This window comes from Bubalus bubalis, chromosome 19, assembly GCF_019923935.1.
Source record: "Bubalus bubalis isolate 160015118507 breed Murrah chromosome 19, NDDB_SH_1, whole genome shotgun sequence".
NCBI lineage: Eukaryota > Metazoa > Chordata > Mammalia > Artiodactyla > Bovidae > Bubalus > Bubalus bubalis.
Window position 1 is genome coordinate 26025761 of NC_059175.1, and position 26744 is coordinate 26052504.

The following is a 26744-nucleotide window of genomic DNA, read 5'->3' on the forward strand; positions in this document are numbered from 1 at the left end:
TGACCTTTGGCTTACTCTAACTGTGTAATATGATGAGAAAGGATTTCAACTACAACACTTAGCAACATTGAGTGTGGTGACAAAACCTCTGATTGGGACGTTGCATTTAGGCTGGGGGGAATGATAGATACTTGATGGAAATAATATATTTTGGGCTTCCTAGAAAGCACTGACTCTTGAAACTTCATGCTTTTAACAAGACCCAGGGAAGCTATGTCTATGGTGCTACTAGAAAAGATCTTGCCTCCTGTAGGGCTTTAAAGCCAGGGCAGCAACTGCACCTGCTTGAAGCATCTGTCTCTTGGCAGCTCAGGTGAGCCATATGCTGGGTGCCTGTCAGGGTTCCTGCAGGAGAGGGAGGCTGGCACTGCCCTGCCCTTCTGAATATTTCGTGTGTGTGTGTGTGTGGGCAGGTAAACTAGTTGGAATATTTAGTGAAGCCCAAGAATGCCTCCATCCCATGAGGAATGTAGAGTAAAACTAATACAATCTCATTCTAGAATACTTGGAAAATGCAGAAAACTATGAAAAAAGGAATAAAAATTACTTAAATTATCTCAATTCAATAATAACCAATAATAGCATAGATGTTTCTTTCAATTTAAAAAATATTTATATATAGCTATGTTTGCATATTATATATATAGTTTTTCTTAAATTACTTTTAATATTCGATATTATCAAAAGAGAATTCTCTGATTTTACATGTTACAAATTATTTCCCATCACCTCCAGGAGAAAATCTGAATTCTTTACTCCAACACTAAAAAACCTCACAGAATTGGGACCTACTTTTTTTAACTGGCTCTTTCTGCCTATCTACATTGTCTTTCCTCTAGACTAGCCCAGATTTTATCTCCTAGGAAGACTTTCTGTACCAATCCTAGCTTATGGCTCTTTCCATCTTCTGAATTTACTATCTGTGGCACTGGCACTTCCATACTTCTTACTGTCTGAGATTCCTTTTGCATTTATTTATACGTCTGTATCTACATCAGTATCTATTTTTCTTACCTGTATCTCCATCCAGCTGAAATTTTCCTGATACCAAAGATGCAGATAAGTTTACGTACCTCCAAGAAACCTAACACGAGACCCTATATACCGTGGATGTTGAATATGGGTGTGCCGTTTTTAAAAAATTTAGGACAATAGATAATTCAATTTATACAGGAAGAATATGAATGGATTAATTTAAAACAACAAGTTTGAAGCTTACCTGTTCTCCATTGAGTGTCTGGAGAATCCTGATGTCTCTGCCCTCCATCCTGTAGATGACAACCTGGCCTGTGTGATTGTACCTCGGCTGTCCAGCAATGTAGAGCACATCTCCAGGAGTAGTGGCAGAGCTTACTGTGTAACCTAACAAAAGAGAGACGCCAGATATACTTGCTGGCCCCTTAGAGTCTGCATGGAATAAATCAAGATCTATTTTAAATGGCCGGGAGAATCATTTTTATATGTTTACATGGACGTCTCTTTTTTTTGAAAATAAATGTTTTCTTTAATGCAGGTAAATGTGTGTTGGTTAGAACTTTTAGTTGGTTCCTTGATTATCTACCACAGTTGGTTCATTCTGAAATTTATTTCCCTCCAAACCTTAGATTTTACTGTTAAAAGGCACAAATGATATAACAATGACAGAAAAACACACATACATACACACATATACACAACTCTAGTAATCTCAATTTACTCTTCGGTAATAAACCAGCTGTATTTCATTTGGATGCATGTGCTTATGCTATAGAAATTGATAATTTTATACAGTTGGAATCATAGTTAATGTAAACCTTTTCTGTATCATTGTCTAGGTTTTTAACTGTAATTTTAAGTGGCTGAAGCTTATTTATCTGAATTAAAGTGTAAATGCCTTGTGTTTATAACTCAGGACCATTTCCTGATGAAATGGTGGAATTTACGTGGTTTTTACTTTTTTGGCATAACACTTAAGTCTGCAAAGACATCTTTGAGCACTTACTTTTTTTCTTTCTTTTGGACTTTTTTGATGACAAATTTCAAGGAATAGATTACCAGATCAAATTTTTAATGGTTCTTATAACATCTGACAAATTGTTTCCAGAATATTTGTACTAATTCATTCCATGAACAGCCATTGGAGAGGGTAGTTTCACCAAAATTTCACAAACATTAGGTATATAATTATTTAAAATTGTGGGTGCTCTAATAAATGTTAAACAATATACCTTGCCATGATTTTAATTTTCATTTGTTTGATTAAAAGTGAGCTTGAATAACTATCTCTCATGTTTAATCATTCTTCTTTTTAATTGAGCTTTCATGCCGTTTAAAATTTTAAAGTCTTTAAGACTGATTATTATTAATTTTGAATGAAGAATTAGATTTATTGTTTGTATGTCTAGAGAACAGAGCTAAACAAATAGATAAAAATTACCATGTGCAGATTTCAACTCTACCGAAGGAAGAAATGTTCTAATAACCAGTGCTGGCCACCACTAGAGTAGAAGGCAGATTATTTTTCCAAATGCCACAGAATAGCATTCCTTACGGAGAAAAAGATTATATTGATAATTTACTTACCAAGTATTTTACCATAAGATAATAGTTTCACTTTCTTCCAAAACTTTAAGAGAGAAACAGAGGTTTTGTACTCAAATATATTTATTTTTACAAATGCTAGGGGAACACAATTCCTCAGCCACATTTTCTTTTGTAAATACTTTTCTTACAATTTCATTGCTTCATCTTAGAGCTTTTTTTTAAAAAAATTACTATACATAATAGACTGTATTCTTTTCCAGACATGTAGCGTGTTATATTTTTGTTACTAACCACAATATTGCTTAGAAAATAAAAACTTTAGGGTAATGTTTATATAAAAATAAAATGGAAAAGAAGAATGTACAAAACAAAGGTTATTTTATTTCTTGCAGCTCTCTTAGAAATATTAAGAAGGGAGTGGGGCGAGAGTGTTAGTACACATGGATTTTTTTTTTTTGCAATTTCAGAGCTATGAATGCAAACTGGTAAAATAACCTTTAAAAAATAAGTTGAAAATTATGTTTGAGGCTGGAGTTTTTTATTGTCTAGTTGACTTTGATGATGCATACTTGATAACTAAACTGTTAGCTGAAACCCTTCACAGGGCCAGTAACAACCCAGGCAGGTATCCTGGCTGAAGCTTGGGCATCTAAAAACAACAAGAGAGCAAGAAGGAGGACTCAGTGAAGTCTAATTTTAATGCAAGGAAAATCATGATAAAGATTTAAAAGTTTATACTACTTTCTGAAAAAGAAAGGCACAGAACTGAAGAGAAAGGAAAATTGATGACATAGCTCTGTGTGTGGATTTATGAAGAGTACATCCTGTCAGCTCTCATGATTCACTTCTTGGGAAAAGTGCTAGAATCAGGTGAGGTAATGGGAAACACAGGATCTGTCTTGATTGCATGTGTTTGCCTCACGTCTTTACCTTTCCTCTTGAATCAGTCTGGTGTGATTAGAAATCAGCAAACTGGGTCGGGGAGGCAGGGAACAGGATCTTGCCTGTATTCTCACCAGCAGGGCCACAGAAAGCTGGGTTACAGAAAGATGGGTGCATAACTGTCCTGAGGGAGGTTCCATGGCTGGTTCCCGCTGCTTTCTGATCATTATTGGTTACTATAAGATTTTTTAATAGACTGTCTACCTCTTACCTTCCTTCAGAATTTTCATAGTCTAACAACTTTCAATCCACACAGATTGGAAGAACACATTCAAACTCTTCTTAATGTGTAACCCACACAAAGAAACATTTTGAAACCTTAATTTTAGATTTGGAATAATATTTGGGGGAAAAGCCACTTTTCTCCCTTGATCTCTTTCTGAGTGCTTTTCCATTTTGAAAGAAATCTTACATAAATTAGACTTTATATCAGCAAAATATCTAAAGCACTAACCTGTGACTAAGCTAATAAAAAGATTAAAAAAAAATCTTCGAAACAAACAAAAAAATAATCTTATCACACTGTCAACAATATACCCCCAAATTTCCTTTTCTGGGCAGAGAGGAGTCATATATTATAAATATGTGGTCAGGAGTGAAGGTTCTCAATTTTTTTTGCTTGCAGCAGTACCTTTCAGTCTTGAATTCTCTACGTCTGCTTTAAGCAAATCATTAACCCAAGGTTTTTGAGAATAATAGATTTAGAGTTCTTTAAGGTTTTTTTATTTTTAAAGAATTTAATCATATAATCACTCAGAATACTAAAAATACTATAGTTTTATTTATCAAATAAAGTTATTATTAATATATTATTAAATGTGGTGTTAATGTGTGAACTTCCTTAGAGTAGTGACCATGTCATTCACATCTTTGAGGATGTCAATATCTTTGTGCACAATATCTTTAATGTTGTAACTGTTCACTACTAATTAGTAGTAGTATTACTATCAGCTACTCTTAGTAGCTATATAATATACTTGTATTAGTTTTCTATTGCTGCTGTAACAAATTACCACAAACTTGATGGCTTAGTACATCATGATTTTATTATCTTATACAGTCAGAAATCAGCCCCTAGGTCTCCCTGGGCTAAAATCATGGTGTTGGTAGGGCAGGGTTCCTTCAGATGCTACAGAGAAGAATCCATTTTCTTGCCCACTGTGGCTTCTAGAGACCACTCACATTCCTTGGCTTTTGGCACCCATTTTCCATTTTTAAAGCCAATAACATGAATCTCTCTGACCATTTTTCTATGGTTCTGCCTCTCCACATCCAGGAAAGCTTCTCTGATTTTAAAATCTCATGTGATGAGATTGGGGCCAACCAGGTATCCCAGGCTAATCTCTCATGTCAAGATCCTTAACTTAATCACATCTGCAAAGTCCCTTTTGTCAATAAGATCTAAGTCTGGAGATTAGGACATGGACATCTTTGGGGTCTATATTCTGCCTATCATAATACTAAGAAGAGGAATAATAATACAACAGTAGACAACACCTACTGAGGGGCAACTCTCTGCCACAACACTAAGCACCTTACAGGGATTATTTATGCTCATATTCATAACAATGCAAATGTTGTATACCTGTGTATGTAAATTATTTATTATAAATAAGAAAATCAAGGCTTTGAGGAATAAAGTAATTTGCCTAAAGTGATAACCAGGGGCAGAGTCAGAAAACAAAGTCAAGACTCCTATGACCTCAGAGTACCTCTGTACTGTCTGACTGCATACCTAGGGCCACAATCACTTCAAGTCACTTCAAGTATGATGGGATCAGCAGCTTTGTAATTTTTATTTTCATGTGCATGATGTTCCATCAAGTGGATTTACCATTTACTTCACTATTCTCATATTTTTGAACATTTAGGATATGTCATTTTCCTCAATATTATAAGTAACAATACAGTGAAAACAACCATTCCCTTGACATTCTTAAATAACTGATTTTCCCTTTAGGCTAGATCCTCAAAAGTGAAATTTCTAAGTCATTATGGTGTAAACATTTTTATGAGAACAAATGTTCTCCAATTCTTCTATCTAGGATGGAAAGAAACCTCATGTTAAACTGGTTCTAGATTTCAGGGTATTTTACATATTAATAAAACAGTCTCAAAGATTCATAGGACACGAAGAGCCTTTAGAAACTATCTAACCTAACCTCCTGTCCTCTTTTTAGGTATTCTGTCTCATAGCTCCTATTACACCACGAGTGACTGGGTGGTTCTGTATTGTCTCTTATCCAAAACGATAAGCTTCATCAATGCAGGAATAAATTTCCCTTATTTACCTTGTTACCCTTAATTTACAGCTGAATATTTGACACACTGCAGGCACTTATTATTTGTAAGTGTTTTCTTGATCAGCCCAGAATCAGCATTTTGGTGTGGTGAAATGAACACTGGAATAAAAATTTAAAAACCTAGATTCCAGTTTCAGATTTGCCATAGTTAACTGTGATATAATATTTCTAGTATTCGGTTTCTTAACTTGGCAAATTAGATGTGTACCAATTGCTTTCTAAGATCTCTTTTAATGCTAAAACTGAATATGAATTTTAATACCAACCCCTTTATTTTACATCACAGTCCTTCAAGTATTTAAAAGACATGCAGGGTACGCTGTTTTCTAAGCACCATTTTTTTCAGGTTTGGTGGGGAGAGGGATGGGTAGATGGGGATTGTTTTCAGATTTATAGTCTTTAGATAATTTTTTACTGGTGATTCTAGTTCGGCATTTTCTTTTATAATGTGTGATGCTTAGGACAAGGCTTAGAGTATTCTAGCTGCTCTCTGACTAAGGCAGAATGAAATAGGACATTTATGAGAAATAGACTAGACTTCTGTTAGTGCAGTTCAACAACGTGTCTTAAGGGGATTTAGCACTCACATTATACCTGCTGCTAAATGTTATATATATTTTTAATTACCAAAACTCCTCAGACTCTTTATTCCCCTTAAATTCTGTTGCCTCTATAGCTTTAATACATGCCCTCGAATAAAAAGATGTACAGATGTGCCAGTAAAGAGAGAAGAGAAATGCTCCCCAGATATTTGTTGAGTGAATAGATAGAGCTGGGAAATCATATCCTGAGGGTCCTATCCATCATGTGTGTGTGTGTTAGTCACTCAGTCATGTCCGATTCTTTGGGACCCCCATGGACTGTAGCCCACCAAGCTCCTTTGTCCATGAATTCTCCAGGCAAGTATATTGGAGTGGGTAGCCATTGCCTTCTCCAGGGGATCTTCCCAACCCAGGGATCAAATCTGGGTCAGGAGATTGCCTGCACTGCAGGCAGATTCTGTACCATCTGAGCCACCAGGGAAGCCCTTCCATCCTAGGCCCTCCCAACTGCCTACTGAGATGGACCAGTGATGGAAGAGTCCCCTGGTATCCCCCAGACAGCTCCCAGCCTGGCACAAATTCAGAATAAAGTAACACCAGACATGTACCTCCTCATTCTAGGCAAGTCTTTGGGAAATCATTACATTACCGGGCTTCAGTTCAATATGTATCTGATTGTCAGCAAAGGTATTAAAGAAGAAGTCATATGACATAACAAGTAAAATGTTTACCTTCCAAAATTAGGACCCATAGAGAGAAACTAATGATAAAAAATATTTAAGAGAATATGGGAGTCTGGGCTTCAGGGTAGCCTGAGTCAAGTTTTCTTTTTCTACCTTTGCTTCCTGTTCACTGGGTCTGAAGCATTTGGTGACATTAACGAGAATACCAGACACAGAGAGACCTCAAAAAGCATGAATTTCAGTCCAAATCCCTCCCTGTGTAGACAGTCCTTCTGAGAAAGGCCCCTCATATTCTATTATTTTTACTAAGGTTACTCAGAGGCCTGGAAACTTTCATGGGTCCTATAAAATATCTAACTTGTAGAAGTGATCTCTTTTACGAAGTCTGCCTATCTAAGTATAAGCAAATAATGCTAAAAATGAAAAAAACACAAAACTTTTCTAAAAAAATAACTTTCTATCAATTACATCCAAACTTTACCTAAATAAGAAGCAAGAGGTTCATTCTTCTTTGTGGACTCAACATTAAAGGTTGTGTTCTGGGGAATTACGCTTTGATCAGCCTTCTGCATGACAACTGTTCCATTCCAATCATAGGCTCCTACTGCTCCAAGCATGATCCAGTCCTGATACCCAAACAGAGAAAACAATGATCTTTAACAAAAATAGTAGTGTAAACACGTACATGGCATTAACAGTATGATAAGTACTGTTCAAACAGCTTTACGTATATTAAACCATAAAATTGTCCCCAAAGCCCACTGGGCTAGATTCCATTATTACCACCCCCATTTTACAGAAGAGGAAACTGAGGCAGAATAAGGAAATTTCCCTAGGTTATCCACTACAATTGCACCCTGAAATGTCAATATTCCTGTGCAGGGACCATGGTATTAGCACCTTTTCTTCCATCTACTATAAAGAATGTATTTTCTAATCTTGTCTTTTTGCTTTATGGCTGTTAAGAATTCTGGGTCTTGAACATGGACTTCTAGTAAGACCTTGAATACTTTGACACTGAGAAAAAGATACATATATTTAGCAAATATGTTAAATTAAATATTTTATTTAGTTAGATGTATAATTACAGAAGGAAGACCTCAAGCTGATTCATGATGATCAGTACAGTGTAGTGAGCTGTGCGTGTGATAACATGTTTTCCTAATAAGCCTGTGAAATGCTGTTTCCTTTTTTTAAAAAAATTATGACAACTAATAACATTATTTTTTTCCTATTAAGAGTTTTCTTTTCCATGTCCATTTTTAAAGTCTTCATTGAATTTGTTATGTGGTTGCTTCTGTTTTATGTTTTGGTTTTTTGGATGTGAGGCATGTGAGATCTTCTTGACCAGGGATCAAATCCATACTTCCTGCACTGGAAGGCAAAGTCTTAACCATTGGCCCACCAGGGAAGTCCCCTCTTTCCTATTTGGATTATAAACTACATGGTCTGAATAACTGCTCATGTCATGAACTGCAATTTGCATCTGTAATGCTGATGTCTCAGTGTTGACTTTGAGAAAGGAAACCTAAAAAAAAAAGATGTTTTCTACCAAGTGATCAATGTACCTGTGAATAATGAGCACTGAAGCCGGTCTGAGACATTTCCATCTCAAAAGATGCTGCCGATTGGTCCACTGTAGCTGTAACAGAGGAAGAGAGTTGCTTTTAGCACACTACTACTCATTTGCAGAAGACAGAGACCTAGTACCATCTGTGGTTTTGACCAACCAGAACTTCTAGCATCTTTAGAGCATGTTCAGCGCAAAGATTTCTCAACCCCAAAATTCCTAGGCAGGGCTGGGTAGAGGACCGAGAGGGTTAGCATAAGGGCTGTGTCTCACATTCCTGACTGTTAGTTTCCCCACCCTTGTTGGAGGAGCTAAGAGGTCTCTAGTCATGCTTCTGTTCTTGTACTCTGTCTATGTTGGAGCCTATGGAGCTTGGGATCAACAAGGTTGAAAGCTCTGTATCACACCCTCATGCCCTGGGTATCCTCCTGCGATTAGGTTAAACTTACTAAAATGTCAGAGGGCCAATAACATTTGATTCACATATTTAAAGAGGTTTCTTGATTCTACCAGCCTCATTGTATTTCCTGTGGTATATCCTCTCAGAATTCCACTGTTTGATAAGGGGTTTAGGGACTCTGGTTTGTATTTGTCCTGATGTCTGACTGTGGGTGTCACTCACAGATCAGGAGGAGTCTTTCTGACAGGATTCCAGGCCATATGCCATTCGACCACACATTTTTTTAAAGATCCTGTACCCATTTTGAAGGTCATTACCGAAACACAGAAACAATCCGGAGCATTCTTTCGGAGTGCGCTGCTCTTAAAATATTCACCAAGCCAAAGCCACACCCTCCTAAGGGGATTAAGGGAATGCTGATTTATTTGCTTTCAGGAGGGAATTACTGATTTATTTGGCCTTGCTGATAAGTTAAAAATAGCACATAATTCTTTAAAAGTCGATCTACTCTTTCACTGAGGTATGAGAGCAATCCAATTTGTGAACTCAAACTTACTAGTTATTTTACCTGTATAAAGTTGTTAACAGATACATCAGTAATTGCCTTTTAAAGGACTAAACGGAGAAATCAATCAAGAATTCAACTATGTCATTTTACTCATACAAATTGTCCTCTAATTTAAATGACTAAAATGCATTTTAACTTTAATTTGAAACTTTATTTTGGTTTCACAATGGGGTAAGGTGCTTTACGATTTATCTCTGCAAGATCAAAGAATGAAGTAGTGGGGACCGACATATTTCCAGCACCTTCCCCTGCTGCTGCTCTGTTTACAACTGAGAACAGACAGAAGGAAGTTGTGTGAAATTCTGCCTGCTCAGTCTTCATCCTGGTGAAGCACATCATGCATCCTTGAACTTCTTGTTGTCAACTTCTCCCTGGACTTGCTCATGGGCGTGGTTGTGCATTTTTTCCAAGGGCTTGATGGGAAAAGGGGACATTAGTTTACCCATTTTATTGGGCAAAAGCTGGTGTGTTCACCTACTAGGAGGCACTGTCCTTTGGGCATGATTTTCACACTTGCTGCTATTTGCCATCTAAAGATAAATGTTGATAGGAAATGGAGATTTCCCAAGTAACAAGGAAAGGTAGCCCTTTCGGATCTCATTATGAAAAAAAATCAGAAATAAGCTAGTAAAAACACTGCTTTTGGTTAGCCCTGAAAGTATAATGATAAAGCTATGGGAGACATTTTTTAACCTGAGGAGTTCCTTATAAGATGATTTCTTTTTTAAATATGGAGATACTTCTTGGAGTACATAGCTGCTCCAATGTATAATCTTTATGTCATGGTGTGGTTAGGTTAGAAAGTACCTGAAAATGTCATTTAAAGCAGATGAATCCCTCTTCCATCCAATACTTCATATAGGCTTCATTCCTACACATCTTAGGTTATATTTACTTACTTAAGATAAGATTTAGGAATGTATTATAACTGTATTATGTATTTAGACTGTATTATGCTCAACTAAGTAATTTTTCTTTTAAATGATCCTTGCAGATTGTTTTTATCATACCTGGTCCATGTTATTAAAAACTGAACATGCACAAGGACTTTGGAAAACCCAATATAGTTCCTTAAGGCCAGCCAAAGTCATAATCCAGCATATTTTAGTAAATGACACTTGGCTAGCTGTTGTGACACCAAGGCCACTTAAAAGTGACTTGTACACAAAACACAGGAGAGCCAAGTTCATTAGAAGCAGCTGTGACTTTAGACTAATAAGGTGAGTGTTCTGTTTCTAAAGGCACAGGGTAAAGAAGCCAGGGCAGAAGGAAACCAGAAAAATTCAATCTGGGTGGGCTGTAGATCCCCATCATCTCTGAAACAAACTTCCTCTTTATTGGTTGCAGTCCAGTCATGAAATCAACAGGGTGAGTCATAATCACATTTTTTTTTAATTGAAAGATAACAGGGTAGAATGGAAGTGATGAAACTATCAGAGTGCATCACATATAATAAGGGTTTTGGGGGGAATTTTTTTTATATGTATACATATGTGTGCACTGGGTCACAAAGCAAAATGTATTGATTTTCATGAGTCACTATCAAAAAAACTTTGAAAGCCGTTACCCTAAATCATCTTCTTTCCTTTCACTACTTTTAAATATTCTCTGTCCGTCACTTTCCCCAGCCACTTAATGTTCAGTTAAAACCGTCTACAATTTCTCAGTGATGTCTCTTTCTCATTTTGTCTTTCTATTTCCCATTATCAGGTCATATCAGGGAGATGGAGAAGGTGCTTGTAAGTTTCTGTGTTTAAGGTGAGAAACAACAGTCCTCAGCGTGGCCTGTCTTCACAAGGACAGAGTCAATAGGTTTCAGACAGAGCAGAACAAAAGAACGGTTTGGAGGTTTCTCATCCTAGGTTGAGAAACAAAGACACGTTCTCTGACTCTCCAGATCATCAGAGAATGTGAACAAGAGACTTTTTCAGTGTGCCTGGCATAACAATTCTGAAGACTTTTTTTTTTTCCTTAGGGAAGATCTAGTTCCAAAGTCATTTGTTCCTTGACGTCTCTACCTCAGGCAGAGGAAAGAATGCCATGACTTGTTATTCCCAATAGCCAGTTGCCATTGAAAAATCAAAGAAAAAATTTATGAAGAAGTAGCATGACTCAGACAAATATAGTGAACCAATATTTTGCTGCCATGGGTCTTGAGGCAGAGCTCCATGAAGACCTTTCAAAAGGGCAAGGAGCAAAACTGAGAAAATAAATGAACGAAGGAGATGTTGTATAAGAACTGTCCCACAGAAGCCCAAAATGAGAAATAAAAACAAAACTTGAGCTAGTGTCTCCATTTTCTAAACTTGTGTCACAGGAAAGGAATAAAACACATGGGCACATTTTTGTTTTTGCATATCTGTTGGACTATTGCCTTCATCTGGCCCTCACATCAGTACTGCCGTGTCCTTACAAAGAGAGCTGCCGGCAGACCAAGTGCTACAGGACAGATTTATAGAAGAAGGGCCTTGTTCCATGGTGGCTACTGTACACAGTAAAAACACATCAGCCATGTGGTAAAAACAAACACAAAAACCCATTGAGTTTGAATTGCAGACAGAACATTCAGGCTTATGAGAAAAAGTCATACCTTCCAGGGCAAAGATTCTTTCTCCCAGAGCTTCAACAATAGTGACTAGTGCCAATTCATCAGAGACATTGAAGAAATGCTTTTCAGTGGGTTCACTTGCTATTGATTTTATTTCCTCCACAAATTTTTCAGTGCTCAAATTTCCTCGGTTATAGCTGCCAAGAATCTAAGTCATCAAAAACAGCAAGAATATCTTTTAAATTCTAGATGTTAAACAAGAATCTCAAGCATTTTGTCAATGAGCAAGGAAGTATATGTTAGCATATCATTCCTTGTTGTTTAGTAGCTAAGTTGTGTCTAAATCTTTTGTGACCCCATGGATGGTAGCACTCCAGGTTCCTCTGTCCTTGGGGTTTTCCAGGCAAGAAAACTGGAGTGGGTTGCCATTCCCTTCTTCAGGGGATCTTCCTGACCCAGGGACTCTTTACTGTTGATCCACCAGGGAAGCTCATGTAGTACTGTGGCATAATGCAATTTTTATGTACTTCCACATTCCTAGAAGGGTAATTTTCAGAATCTGTAGATTCTTTAATATTAACTGTTTTATATTAATTCTCTAATATATACTGTAATTGCTGTAGAAAAATATAAAGGGTAATCCTGTATGCTTACCAAAGTTTCTTCTCTGCCATTCCTGTGTTCCTCTTTATTAACAGCTATATCTTTAAAAGCAATGTTACAGTTTCTGAGTATCTCTGATATTATTCCAGTCAGTGACATCACCATTTGCTGGCAAAAGCTAACAGCCAGTGAATTGCTTGATCTCAAACAGGCAGTACTTCCTGAAACTCTTACCAAGGGGAAGTCAGACATGTATATTTTTAAAACAGATGTTGGACTAAGTAGTAATCTAACTTGGCAATCTAGAAAACAAACAGTTGGGACATTCCTGCTTGAAACAAAACACTTAAGACAGAAACATTCTTTTTAACAGAGAAGAGACAGAGGCAGGAATTATCTGCTATCAGTTCAGTTCAGTTGCTCAGTCGTGTCCAACTCTTTGCAACCCCATGAATCGCAGCACACCAGGCCTCCCTCCCGGAGTCTACTCAAACTCACGTCCATCGAGTCGGTGATGCCATCCAGCCATCTCATCCTCTGTCATCCCCTTCTTCTCTTGCCCTCAATCCCTCCCAGCATCAGAGTCTTTTCCAATGAGTCAACTCTTCGCATGAGGTGGCCAAAGTACTGGAGTTTCAGCTTTAGCATCATTCCTTCCAAAGAACACCCAGGACTGATCTCCTTTAGAATGGACTGGTTGGATCTCCTCGCAGTCCAAGGGACTCTCAAGAGTCTTCTCCAACACCACAGTTCAAAAGCATCAGTTCTTCAGCGCTCAGCTTTCTTCACAGTCTAACTCTCACATCCATACATGACTATTGGAAAAACCATAGCCTTGACTAGACTGACCTTTGTTGGCAAAGGAATGTCTCTGCTTTTGAATATGCTATCTAGGCTGGTCATAACTTTCCTTCCAAGGAGTAAGCGTCCTTTAATTTCATGGCTGCAGTTACCATCTGCAGTGATTTTGGAGCCCCCCAAAATAAAGTCTGACACTGTTTCCACTGATTCCCCATCTATTTCCCATGAAGTGATGGGACCAGATACCATGATCTTAGTTTTCTGCATGTTGAGCTTTAAGCCAAATTATTCATTCTCCTCTTTGACTTTCATCAAGAGGCTTTTTAGTTCCTCTTCACTTTCTGCCCATAAGGGTGGTGTCATCTGCATATCTGAGGTTATTGATATTTCTTCCGGCAATCTTGATTCCAGCTTGTGCTTCTTTCAGCCCAGTGTTTCTCATGATGTCCTCTGCATAGAAGTTAAATAAGCAGGGTGACAATATACAGCCTTGACATACTCCTTTTCCTATTTGGAACCAGTCTGTTGTTCCATGTCCAGTTCTAACTGTTGCTTCCTGACCTGCATATAGGTTTCTCAAGAGGCAGGTCAGGTGGTCTGGTATTCCCATCTCTTTCAGAATTTTCCACAGTTTCTTGTGATCCACACAGTGAAAGGCTTTGGCATAGTCAATAAAGCAGAAATAGATGTTTTTCTGGAACTCTCTTGCTTTTTTCCATGATCCAGCGGATGTTGGCAATTTGATCTCTGGTTCCTCTAGTTAACTGTAATTATTTAGATTTTCTATCAGGTTTTCTCAAACGTTTAGTTTTAAATTTTTTAAAGTAAGGTTTATTGAGATATAGTTTATATACAATAAAAATCAACCTCTTTTTATGTACAGTTCTATGAATTTTGACAAACCTAAACATTTGTGTTCCTACCACACTGAGATTAGACTATTTCCATCACTCCAGTTGCCTCTTGCCCCTGTGTAGTCAGTCTCCTCTTCTTTCTAACTCTGTGCAAACACTGATTAATTTTCTGTCCTTACAGCTTTGGTTTTTCTAGAATGTTAATGGTAAGGAATCAAATAGTATGTTGCCTTTTGTGTCTGGGTCCTTTCATTTTGCATAAAGCTTTCGAGAGTCATGCATGTAATCACATGTATCATAATTCAGTCCTTCTGATTGTTGAGTAGGACTCTACTGTCTAGATATACAAGTCATTTGTTGAGGACATCTGGGTTGTTTTCCGTTTCAAGTGGTTATGAATAAAGCTGCTCTAAGTATTTGTGCTTAGAAACACTATCTATTTTCTTTTTTCTTGAGTAAAGACCTAGGGATGAAGGCTCTGTGTTCTACGATAAAAGTATATTTAACTTTATATGAAACTGCCAAAATATTTACCAGAACAACTGTTCCATTTTTCCATTTCACCTTTCCCATCAATAACGTGTGAGAGACTCAGTTGCTTTGCATCCATGACAATTCTTGGTATTACCAAGTTGTTTTCCTTTCTTCCAGTTTTAGCAATCCTATTGGTGTGTAGGGGCTTCCTTGATGGCTCAGTAGTAAAGAATCTGCCTCCTACTGCAGGCAACGCTGGCTCGATCCCTTGGTTGGGAAGATCCCCTGGAGAAGGAAATGGCAACCCACTCCAATATTCTTGACTGGCAAATCCCATGGACAGAGGAGCCTGGAGTGCTACTGTCCATGGAGTCGCCAAGAGCATCAGACAGGACTTAGCAACTCAACAACAATATGTGGATGAATCCAACTGTCAGAACTCATCAGATTGTTTAGTTTGTGCACAGTATTCACACTGAAGTTTTGCATTGTATGTGCCTTATCAGTTTGAAAATTGTAATGATCTATACTGTCATATACTGGCAATAATATGGATGAATCTTTACAATTTAATATTCAGGTTTAAAAGTTTTGAAATATTGTATGTTTTAGCTTTTATAAAGTTAAAAACAAGAAAACCTTTTTAAAATTAATTTTTTTCCAGATATGCACAGTTACCAAAGATTATTTAGAAAAAAAAGATCAAGAGATAGTCAGTATAGGATTTGGGTTGATGGTTACCAGGTGGAGGAAGGCAGGTGATGAATGTGATAATGCAGGTGGTAAGTTGTCAGAGGACCAAACTAGCTCTTGGTTTGGGTAGTAATTCATGGTTATTACAACATTATTAAAATAAGTATGCAGGTACAATTATAGACACAGAAACAAAGAAAGTGGGCCATGCTTTGACAATGATGAGAATGTCTCCTGAACCAAAGTTCATGATTCATTCAGTTCTGTGCTCCTGAAATCCAAAATGCAAAGGTAACACTCATGAGCTCCATGCTATTGCTTGATTATTATTTTTTTTTTAGAATATCTAACTTGCTTGATTTGTTTTTTTTTTTTTTTGAGAATATCTGACTCCTTGGGGAGAAGAAGAATTATGACCTTAATGACCAGGAAGTTACCAAAATTTTCTAGCTTCACTTTATCTTTAAACAGTAGACATGCATTTGTCTGGCATCATTAACAACAGAGACCTCCATGGTGCCTCCAAAGTCCTGTTGCAGAGAAGAGTTGAGTCTCCAACTACAGTTTGGCATCGAGGACTGGGTGAATCTTGGACATGTAGGCAGGTGGGCACAGGTGGAGGCATCCGTGCTGGCTGCCCGGCCCCTGCCTCCCCTCCTCTGAACACATGGCTCCCCCACTTCTCCTCAGCCACCTGCTCTCAGCTTCCACATGTATTTCCTTACTGTTAGGTTTAGACTGTTAGATTTAAAAACTGACTTTGATTAAGATGGCTTTTCACTCGTAGAAGGAAAATAACTACAATGATTGTTTTAAGTGTTGTTGTTTATGATCTTTGACATACTTGTTTATTTGTATCATAAATAACTGTTTAGATCAACAACTGAATCACTCTGCTGCTGCTAAGTCGCTTCAGTCGTGTCTGACTCTGTGCGACCCCATAGACGGAAGCCCACCAGGCTCCCCCGCCCCTGGGATTCTCCAGGCAAGAACACTGGAGTGGGTTGCCATTTCCTTCTCCAGTGCATGAAAGTGAAAAGTGAAAGTGAAGTCGCTCAGCCATGTCTGACTCTTCACGACCCCATGGACTGCAGCCTACCAGGCTCCTCCGTCCATGGGATTTTCCAGGCAAGAGCACTGGAGTTGGGTGCCACTGCACCCTAAATGTTAATGTGAGAAAAGGAGTTGAGTACCAAGTAGGCAGGCAGGCAGTGCATCATCTCAAATTTTCCTTCCTAGTGAGAAGTGGGTGGGGGCTTTATTGCTGCTTCTAGTGGGGGCAGGGGCCCATGCTGGAGGGGCCCAGAGGGAGTACTACACATCTGTACCTGGAGGGCTTCCTGCGCTCCAGGACCACCAGGGCATTTCTCCAGCTCTCTTGTCAGTTACCACCTCCTACACCTGTAAAATGTCCTTGGAGGCAAAATGCCTTACTGTCTGTGACTAACTCTGAGCTGCTTTGAAGAAAGCACACTATTTAGGAAAACCAGAGCTAGCTCTAAGGTAAATGGGCACACTACGTGTGCAGCTTTTTTGACTTTTGAAATTATTCTTGACTACTATGTCCAGATTTACAGAGGAGCTTTCAAATCGCACCGGAACACAAAAACTTAGCTCCTGTTTATTTGGCTGAAGAGCACATGCCAAACATCAGAAGTGGTCTACATTTTAACAGAGACCACTAGTGCTTTTCCCATTTTGGGGTGCTTGACGGGTAAGAGAATGAAATGGAAACAGTAGTAGAGAGTTGGTCAAATGCTCTTCCTGCAGGTGGGTGTCTCACCACAGCTGGGCGTACATGCCCCAGGTAAGATGGAAAAGGCAGAGTCTCTGAGGTCCAGAGTATTTACTACATACAAGGTGTGGCTTTCAGGATCTCTGGCCCTTGCTCAACACCTCATTCTCCACTTGGTCTTCTCTGGGCACACTGGTAGACCTCTCTTTTGTTAGCAGTTTTGCTATGCATGAATTTCTTTTATATTTATAAAAACTGTATCGTGTGAAGCCCTCCAAGTCCCCACTGATTTACCTAATTTTTTCTGTAAGTTATTATCTTACCTCCTTGGTTCCTATTTAACATATTTTAGATTTACTATTGAATTGACATGTTAGCTTCCATTTCACTTATAAACCGATGTAGTTAAAGATACACATAAAACATTGTCTTGAACTATACATAGTTGAGGCTCTTAGTTGAAATGTAAATGTTATCAGACATTTAGCGCTTTATGTCACAGGACAGAGACAAGTGGGTAAAGTTCAATGGGGAAGATGCCCAGGTAACAAGAATAAGAATAAAATGTATAAATGCAGAATGGCAGTATATATTTAGAAGAAAATATAAGAACAGAATTCCCACAGAAATTATAAGATAAAAGAATTCTCACAGAATTCACAGGAATTACTGTGACTTGCAGCTAGTTTGAACTATTTTGCATCACAGAATAAAAATGAAAACAGAGAGAGATGTATTTTGGTCCTTTACCCAAGGATCTGGTAGCTGGTAAAAACATTCTTTTCTATGAATCAGAAGAGATACAAAATAATACTTATAAATTACTCCTGTTCACTTAATATGTCAAGCCCAGGCATTTGGTATTCTGCTAATATTTACCTGGAATAGACAGTTGGAATTGAAGCTCCCTTGAGGCAGATGTGTCAAATGTAAAGTATAAAGCTCCTTTACATGTAGCACAGTGCCTTTTGTGTGCCAATGAAAGAAATTCTAAGATATTTTCTAACTTCCTTATTTTCATTTGAATGCTGCAGGTGATCCAATTTTACAGCCATTACAATCCCCGCCATCACCATTTAAGGTTAGAATCTGAATATAAAGCAGGCTCCTCCTAGCAATGTCTAATATATTCTCAAGTGACAGAATAGAGACCATGCAGAACGGTCCTCAAACCAGCTCAGCGCCCTCACCAAATCTGAGTGTTTCCCAGGGAGTGTTTGCAGTTTTACCAGAGTGCTTATCTTTTCAGTAGTCAATCTTTTTGGAGTGGTTGTCCGCCCCCAAAACACATCTCTGAGGTGTTCAGGATCAAATGGTGAGGGAAAAAAGATGGAGAAGGAGAAAGAGTCCAGGCCATAACAGGGCTAGACCCCCAAGAATATTTGATCTTATCGTGAAGAGGTGTGGAGAAATTCCTGAAACCTTTCCATGTGAATACACAAGGAGAAGAAGTAAAATAACTGTCTTATTTCCTAGTTTGGTATAAGTTAAAAAACACATAATAGGTTCACTTGGAAAATATATGAATTGGGAAAATAACAAATAATTGTTGCTAAACTGAAATTTTCCTATACTTTTTGTTTATACCATTTCAAAGAGCAATTTGATACTAATTCATTGATTAACATGGGGAAGAGACTCATGATTTTATGGTTCTCCAGCAAGGTTAATGCAACCATGAGACCTCTTTTTGACCAGATAAGAGGCAAAATGTGAATTATCAACCAAGGATCCAACAAAGGGAAACAGATTTAAGGGCAAGAAATATGAATATGCAGTCAGGTATAATGCAAGAGTGATATAAAATTCACTTAAAATTAAGAAACAAAGAAATGATAGATACTTTAATTCCACTGAAGTTTTCCTAATGTTAATGCCGCTGCTGATTAATTCAGCTCATAGCCTGCATCTATGGTACCTGCAATGCCAGACTATATCCTCTGGGAGGAAACTGAACAAATGATGGCATCTCTGGTACCCGGTTGTGTGGGACAAACTAGGCATGTGCGGGCTTTGCATACTAAAGAGGCCAGGCACAGTCTCTGCTTGTGGACAGTATCTCTGAGTAAAGACTGGGCCATGAGGAATTATCCTCAACCCTGGAAAAGATCAAAATAGCTGTAGTGTAGGAGGAAACAGACAGAACAGGCTCCATCTTGAAAGCAGGACTCCATCTTGGGCTGGACTGTGGACTTTGAGCTATATGCTCAGGATCTATGGTAACGACATACCAACTGGAAAACCAGACGTCCCGGATGGAAGAACCCCAGGGCTCATACCTAGACTCTCCGTTGCCTAAAAGAATACCCTAATTATCTGTGTAACCAAATAGAATCATAAATTCTATTATGCTTATTGGGGTATGACCACAAGCCTATTGATAATCGTCCACTGTTAAGTACCTAGGCTTAAGGCATATGAATCACGGGTTAACTTTGATTGTATCTTTCCCTTCCTTTGTTCAGACTAGTTTCAGGGAATTTGGGGACGTGGGTTTGGGCACGTATACTTAGAGTACATAGGCTTCCCTGATGGCTCAGAGGGTAAAGCGTCTACCTACAATGTGGGAGACCGGGTTTGATCCCTGGGTCAGGAAGATCCCCTGGAGAAGAAAATGGCAACCCATTCCAGTACTCATGCCTGGAAAATCCCATGGACTGCGAAGCCTGGTAGGCTACAGTCCATGGGGTCGCAAAGAGTCGGACACGACTGAGCGACTTCACTTCACTTAGGGTATATAAAGTTTTCACAAAAACTGGTTGGGGTCCTTGGCTAAGAGGAGACTCTGCCTTGGGCCCGCCAGTATAATAAACTGCACTTCACTATCTGCATTGTCCTTCTGAGTGAGTTTGTTTCCCAGAACACGTGGCTACAACATTTGGTGCATGGGCTGGGCAACTCCTCACTTTGAGGAGACAGGTCTCATTTGAGGCCACCCCGAGGCTTTGTGGCTTGAATCTCCTAGAGGGGGGAAGGCGCCTCGCCCCTCTGGAAGAATTCAGCCTTTCAACGCCCGGTTTCTTCGCTTTGGCAGGCAGTGAACGGCAGCAAGGGAACTGAGCTCTCAGGTGAGGAGGAACCCACATGTCAGGGTGGAAGAGGGGGCCTGATCACCCCCCTGGGAGGGACTAGAAGGAGCGGGGACCCACAGAAGCCTGGAATAGACAGGCGGCAATTGCTTGGTACACAGGTTGACAAGCATGTTAGGGCTTAGGAAGGAAATTTGTGAATGTCATTTAGGAGGTGGTGTCCATGCCGTCTTAGGGAAAATTACCAAGCAATCACCAGGGGATTGTTAGGAGAAGAAACTTGGTCTTTGTGTGCGCATATTCTGCCCTCCCCAAGGAGGTGTCCCATCTGCTGTGAAACTCTTGACCCCCTCGAAATTGTCAGGCTAGAAGGTGGGGGATTCATAAGTGAATACGAACTGGCTTTTCTGAAGATGGCCTGAGATGTGGGATATTTAATCCATCTGTGTTTTCATCCACACCTGATCAAACCCACCAAGGCAAAATGGACTTTAAAAGTTAAAGGAGAAACAGTCTTGGACCACGTGGTGTTCTGGTTCGGCCATGCCAACTGGCAGGTGAAGACATGCCAATCCCTCTTCTCCCTCTGGGATCTGGCAGGTAAGGCTCTTCTCACCCCAATTAGGAAGGAGGCAGAATGGCAATATAAATGTTTCATTGAGTAGAAATATCAGAAGTACATAGGGTACTGAGAACTTCATAGACAGAATGAAAAGGAAAAATAGAAGAAGGTCAGAGAAGGTAAGCAAGATGGGGGGAAGTGAATCTATGGCAACTGTATTGGAATGCATGATTAAAAATTTAAAGAAGGGATTTGGAGGAGACTGTGGGGTGAAGATGAAGCCTAACCACCTCCACAGACTCTGTGAGGTCGAAGCCCCCTATGGGAGTAGGATGGCCACCAGAGGACACCATGAACTCAAAAATAGTGGAAGCAGTCTATACAGTAGTCACAGGAGAGCCAGGACACCTGGATCAATATCCATATATTGACTCATGGCTAGGGTTAGCTCAAGACCCTCCTACTTGGACAAGGTTCTGTATCCAGAAGGGAAAGGGAAAAATATTAATGGTACAAAAATTGACTGATGATAAAAAAGGAAATTCTACAGGATTTGGACGGGGATGACCTTCCCCCTCCCCCATTCTGGATAATGACGCGCCCGCTGCCCAGTGCTCCACGAGGACCGGAGGCTGCCTTAATGCCCAATCCAGGGCCAGGTGAAGTCCTGCAGCAGCCGCTGCTCCTCCGCTAGCTCTTCCCAAGGTCGAGGTCATAGAGCTGCCACCTCGGAGGGCTCTGATCCCGGTGACATAAGCCTCTAGCCAACACTTCCAGGATCCAGCTCCAGCTGAACCGCTCAAGCTATACCTGCCTCTCCTGGTGAGTTACTGATAAGAAGGGAAGGGAGATGTTGGAATTAAGCAGAGACACAAGCTGGAATCAAGATTGCCAGGAGAAATATCAGTAACCTCAGACATGCAGATGACACCACCCTTATGGCAGAAAGTGAAGAGGAACTAAAAAAGCCTCTTGATGAAAGTGAAAGTGGAGAGTGAAAAAGTTGGCTTAAAGCTCAACATTCAGAAAACGAAGATCATGGCATCCTGTCCCACCACTTCATGGGAAATAGATGGGGAAACAGTGGAAACAGTGTCGGACTTTATTTTTCTGGGCTCCAAAATCACTGCAGATGGTGACTGCAGCCATGAAATTAAAAGATGCTTACTCCTTGGAAGGAAAGTTATGACCAATCTAGATAGCATATTCAAAAGCAGAGACATTACTTTGCCAACAAAGGTTCATCTAGTCAAGGCTATGGTTTTTCCTGTGGTCATGTATGGATGTGAGAGTTGGACTGTGAAGAAGGCTGAGCGCCGAAGAATTGATGCTTTTAAACTGTGGTGTTGGAGAAGACACTTGAGAGTCCCTTGGACTGCAAGGAGATCCAACCAGTCCATCCTGAAGGAGATCAGCCCTGGGATTTCTTTGGAAGGAATGATGCTAAAGCTGAAGCTCCAGTACTTTGGCCACCTCATGCGAAGAGTTGACTCATTGGAAAAGACTCTGATGCTGGGAGGGATTGGGGGCAGGAGGAGAAGGGGACGACAGAGGATGAGATGGCTGGATGGCATCACTGACTAGATGGATGTGAGTCTGAGTGAACTCTGGGAGTTGGTGATGGACAGGGAGGCCTGGTGTGCTGTGATTCATGGGGTCACAAATAGTCGACACGACTGAGCGACTGATCTGATTTGATCTGTGCTCTGCCAGAGAGCCAGAGAGAACGAAAGCGAACAGACAAGAGATTTACAATGCTAGCTACTGCTCTGGGAAAGTCTATCTTGGGCCCTCCAGAAAACCTCCTCTGCCCCAGGGATAGAACATCCTTCAACCGGTCCCAACGGAAGCCCTGGACCCCATTACAGCCAAACCAGTGTGCCCGGTGCTGAGGTTTTGGCCACTGGAAGAATGAATACTCTAAGGCAAGGAAGGAGAAGGAAGCTCCCGCAGTTGTGGGGGTTGCTGGCTTGGAAATTAAATAGGGCTGCCGGGGCTCAGTGGAGAAGGCAATGGCACCCCACTCCAGTACTCTTGCCTGGAGAATCCCAGGGATGGGGGAGCCTGGTGGGCTGCCGTCTATGGGGTCACACAGAGTCGGACATAACTAAAGTGACTTAGCAGCAGTAGCCTGGGCTCAGAGATATTAGGTCCCCAAGAATCCTGGTAGGCTGCAGTCCGTGGGGTAGCTAAGAATCAGACATGACTGAGTGACTTTACTTTCACCCTTCACTTTCATGCATTGGAGAAGGAAATGGCAACCCACTCCAGTGTTCTTGCCTGGAGAATCCCAGGGATGGGGGAGCCTGGTGGGCTGCCATCTATGGGGTCACACAGAGTTGGACATAACTAAAGTGACTTAGCAGCAGTAGCCTGGGCTCAGAGATATTAGGTCCCCAAGAATCCATGGTAACCTTAAAAGTGGGGGACCAAACATTCTTGAGTGCCCAGTACCCCTGTTTGGAAGAGACTTGCTCTCCATACTAGGAGCACAAGTGACTTTCTCCCCAAAGGACAGGCCCACCTTCTGGATGGACACTATGACTTATTTGCTCTCTCTCTCAATACCCCCCGCCAAGATGAGTGGAGGTTGCATGAGCCTCCGAAAGAAGAACCAGGTGGGCAGGAAGAGCATGAGAGAGAGCTAACTCAATTATTCCCTGAGGTCTGGGCTGAAGACACCCCACCCCCCCAACCAGGCTGGCTAAATAGAGGCCTGGGCTGGCATACTACCCCACATCAATAGATTGAAACAAGTGGGCATTCTGGTAGAGTGCCAATCGGCTTGGAATATGCCAATACTGCCAGCCAAAAAGGAAGGAGGACAGGACTATAGACCTGTATAGGATCTCAGGCTAGTCAACCAGACTACTGTGACTTTACACCCCACTGTTCCAAACCCCTATACCTTACTTAGTCTCCTCCTGCCGAGGACTAAAGTTTATACTTTCCTAGATCTCAAGGATGCCTTCTTCTGCATATGCCTTGCCCCAGCGACACATCCCATCTTTGCCTTTGAATGGGAAAATCCAGTCGGGGGCACCAAACAACAGCTCACCTGGACTCCCCCACAAGGGTTTAAGAATTTCCCAACCATCTTTGGGGAAGCCTTGGCTTCTGACCTGGACTCATTCCACCCAGAAGAGTACAGATGTTGGCTCCTACAATACATGAGTGACCTGCTGCTGGCTGCCGAGACCAAGAAAAAATGCTGGGAAGGGACAAAAACACTGCTCCAGCTGCTGATGGAAGCAGGTTACCGGGTGTTGAAGAAGAAGGCACAGATCTGCAAGGAGGAGGTAAGGTATCTGGGGTTTGTTTTAAAGAAGGACACAGGTTCCAGACCCTAATTGGGTCCTATATACTGATGGCACTAGCCTGATAAAACAAAGACAACGGCTGTCAGGTTAGCCAAAGCGGAATTATTGGTACTAGAGGAGCTGGCACACACTCTGATAAGCCAAACCTACCAAGCGACCCACCTAGGCCATGCTGCCTGCTCACAGGTTAATGCTGCCTCTCGGCACAGACAAAAACCTCTGGAGATTCAGCTGAAAGGCACGCTGCCCTTTGAACACCTGGTACTGGACTTCACTGAAATGAAACCTTACCAACAACACCATTTCCTGCTGGTCATGTTATGTACGTTCTTGGGATGGGTAGAAGCTTTTCCTACCTGGACTGAAAGAGCATCAGAGGTAGCCTGGTGCCTGCTTAGGGAAATAGTTTCTAGATTTGGATTTCCTACAAGCATTGGACCAGACAATGGCCTGGCTTTCATAGATGATTTAGTACAACAAGTAAGCAAAACTTTAAACATCAAATAGAAACTGCACACTGCATATAGGCTGAGTTCTGAGACGGTCGAATGAACCAACCGGACACTTAAAGAGACTCTCCAAGCGTACCATAGAGACTGACTGCTCCTGGGTGGACTTGCTTCCCATGGCTCTGCTCAGACTCAGGATGACCCCACTGTCCTAAGGCTATTCTCCATATGAAATTGTGTATGGAGAATACATAATTTCCATAATAAAGCAGATGTCAACAAATTTGCCTCAGGTAAGGGGAGATGGGATTTCACAGCAGATGGAACTGGGTAAGGTAATAAATCGGGTAATTAAGTTTGTATGGGGAACAGATTCACGAATTTGTGCCCGGGGATCAGGTGTGGGTCAAGGACTGGAAACACGACTCCTTGGCCCCACATTGAAAGGGTCCATATACTGTTGTTCTAACCACTCCTACGGCAGTTAAAGTTGCAGATGTCACTCCCTGGATCCTCCACAGGAGGGTGAAGAGAGCATACAGCACAGACCTGGAGGACGCCGAGTGGACTATACAAAAGGACCCCACTGATCTCCGTGAAACCAAGACCATCTTAAGAAAAAGAGGTGAAGCTCCACAATTAACTGGTGCTACAAGGACTTGCTGGTATCATCTTGAGACTAACCATAGTTTCAGCACAAGGAGGGACCTGTGCTATAAATAATGTTGAATGTTGTGTATATATTCCTGCTTTATCTGGCAATATATCAGCCACCCTAGATGACATGAAAGGTCAGGTAAAAGCTATGTCTGATGATGATCTTTCTTTTTGGACTTCGGTCCTATCTTGAGTGAAGGGTGATTGGTAGAAAACTATATTTACCATTGTTATAGTTGTCTTGATAGTTCTGCTTTGTGGATCCTGCATTTTACAAAGTATTATGAACTTTGTAACCCAGAGGTTGGTGTCATTCTCCCAAATTGGCAGTCAGAGAGCCAGGGTGCAATATGTCCCTATGAGTGATGCTCACACTATGAGATAAGAGCATCAAGAGGGGGGAATGTAGGAGGAAACAGACAGAACAGGTTCCATTTCGAAAGCAGGACTGCATCTTGGGCCGGACTGTGGACTTTGAGCTATATGCTCAGGATCCATGGAAACAACATACCAACTGGAAAACCAGACCCCCCAGATGGAAGAACCCCAGGGCTCATACCTAGACTTTCCATTGCCTAAAAGAATACCCTAATTATCTGTGTAACCAAATAGAATCATAAATTCTATTATGCTTATTGGGGTATGACCACAGGCCTATTGATGATCGTCCACTGTTAAGTACCTAGGCTTAAGGCATATGAATCACGGGTTAACTTTGATTGTATCTTTCTCTTCCTTTGTTCAGACTAGTTTCAGGGAATTTGGGGAGGTGGGTTTGGGCACGTACACTTAGGGTATATAAGGTTTTCACAAAAACTGGTTGGGGTCCTTGGCTAAGAGGAGACTCTGCCTTGGGCCCGCCGGTGTAATAAACTGCACTCCACTATCTGCACTGTCCTTCTGAGTGAGTTTGTTTCCCAGAACGCGTGGCTACAACAGTGGTAGCAGGAGAGGTAATGACGGAGTGAAGAATAATTAGCAAATGATAACTTAAAGAAGTAACAACAAAGGGAATGAGAAATAATGGACTGTTTTAATTTTTTAAAAATCTTATACCCCAAATGAAAAAGAAAATGTTGCAACTATTTATAACCTATCACCTTGGTTATAAAATAAGAAATAGGCACCTTGCCTCAGGGAAGCAGTGACTCAATTGTGTGTTCTGGGACTTCATCAAGGATGAATCTCTTTTTCTTCCCTACCTACAATTGGATGGGGTATCTTTCACTGTTCACACTTTTGAAAGGAAAAAGGGAAATAGCACTGACTAAATGCTGAAAACCAAATTGTGGGTAATAGCTGTTGTTACTGGGAGTTGGTGATGGGCAGGAAAGCCTGGCATGCTGCTGTCCATGGGGTCACAAAGAGTTGGACACGACTGAGACACTGAACTGAATGAACTGAACTATAAATAAAAAGGATTTTGTTGAAAAGCAATTTTGGTTGAACTTTTAGAGTTCTGAAATCTTTCATTCTCTATTAAAAAAA

At 40.5% G+C, this 26744-nt stretch overlaps 1 protein-coding gene across 1 annotated transcript in view; it reads right to left on the bottom strand.

The window, feature by feature from the left end:
- ITGA1 (integrin subunit alpha 1) overlaps positions 1-26744 on the bottom strand; it is a 167258-nt gene that overhangs the window by 43171 nt on the left and 97343 nt on the right. The window contains exons 9-12 of the mRNA XM_025270534.2: positions 12122-12287; positions 8562-8635; positions 7475-7619; positions 1220-1362 (exon numbers count right to left, since the gene is read on the bottom strand). Coding sequence (XP_025126319.2) covers positions 1220-1362; positions 7475-7619; positions 8562-8635; positions 12122-12287 — 528 coding nt within the window. The remainder of the gene's footprint in view (positions 1-1219; positions 1363-7474; positions 7620-8561; positions 8636-12121; positions 12288-26744) is intronic.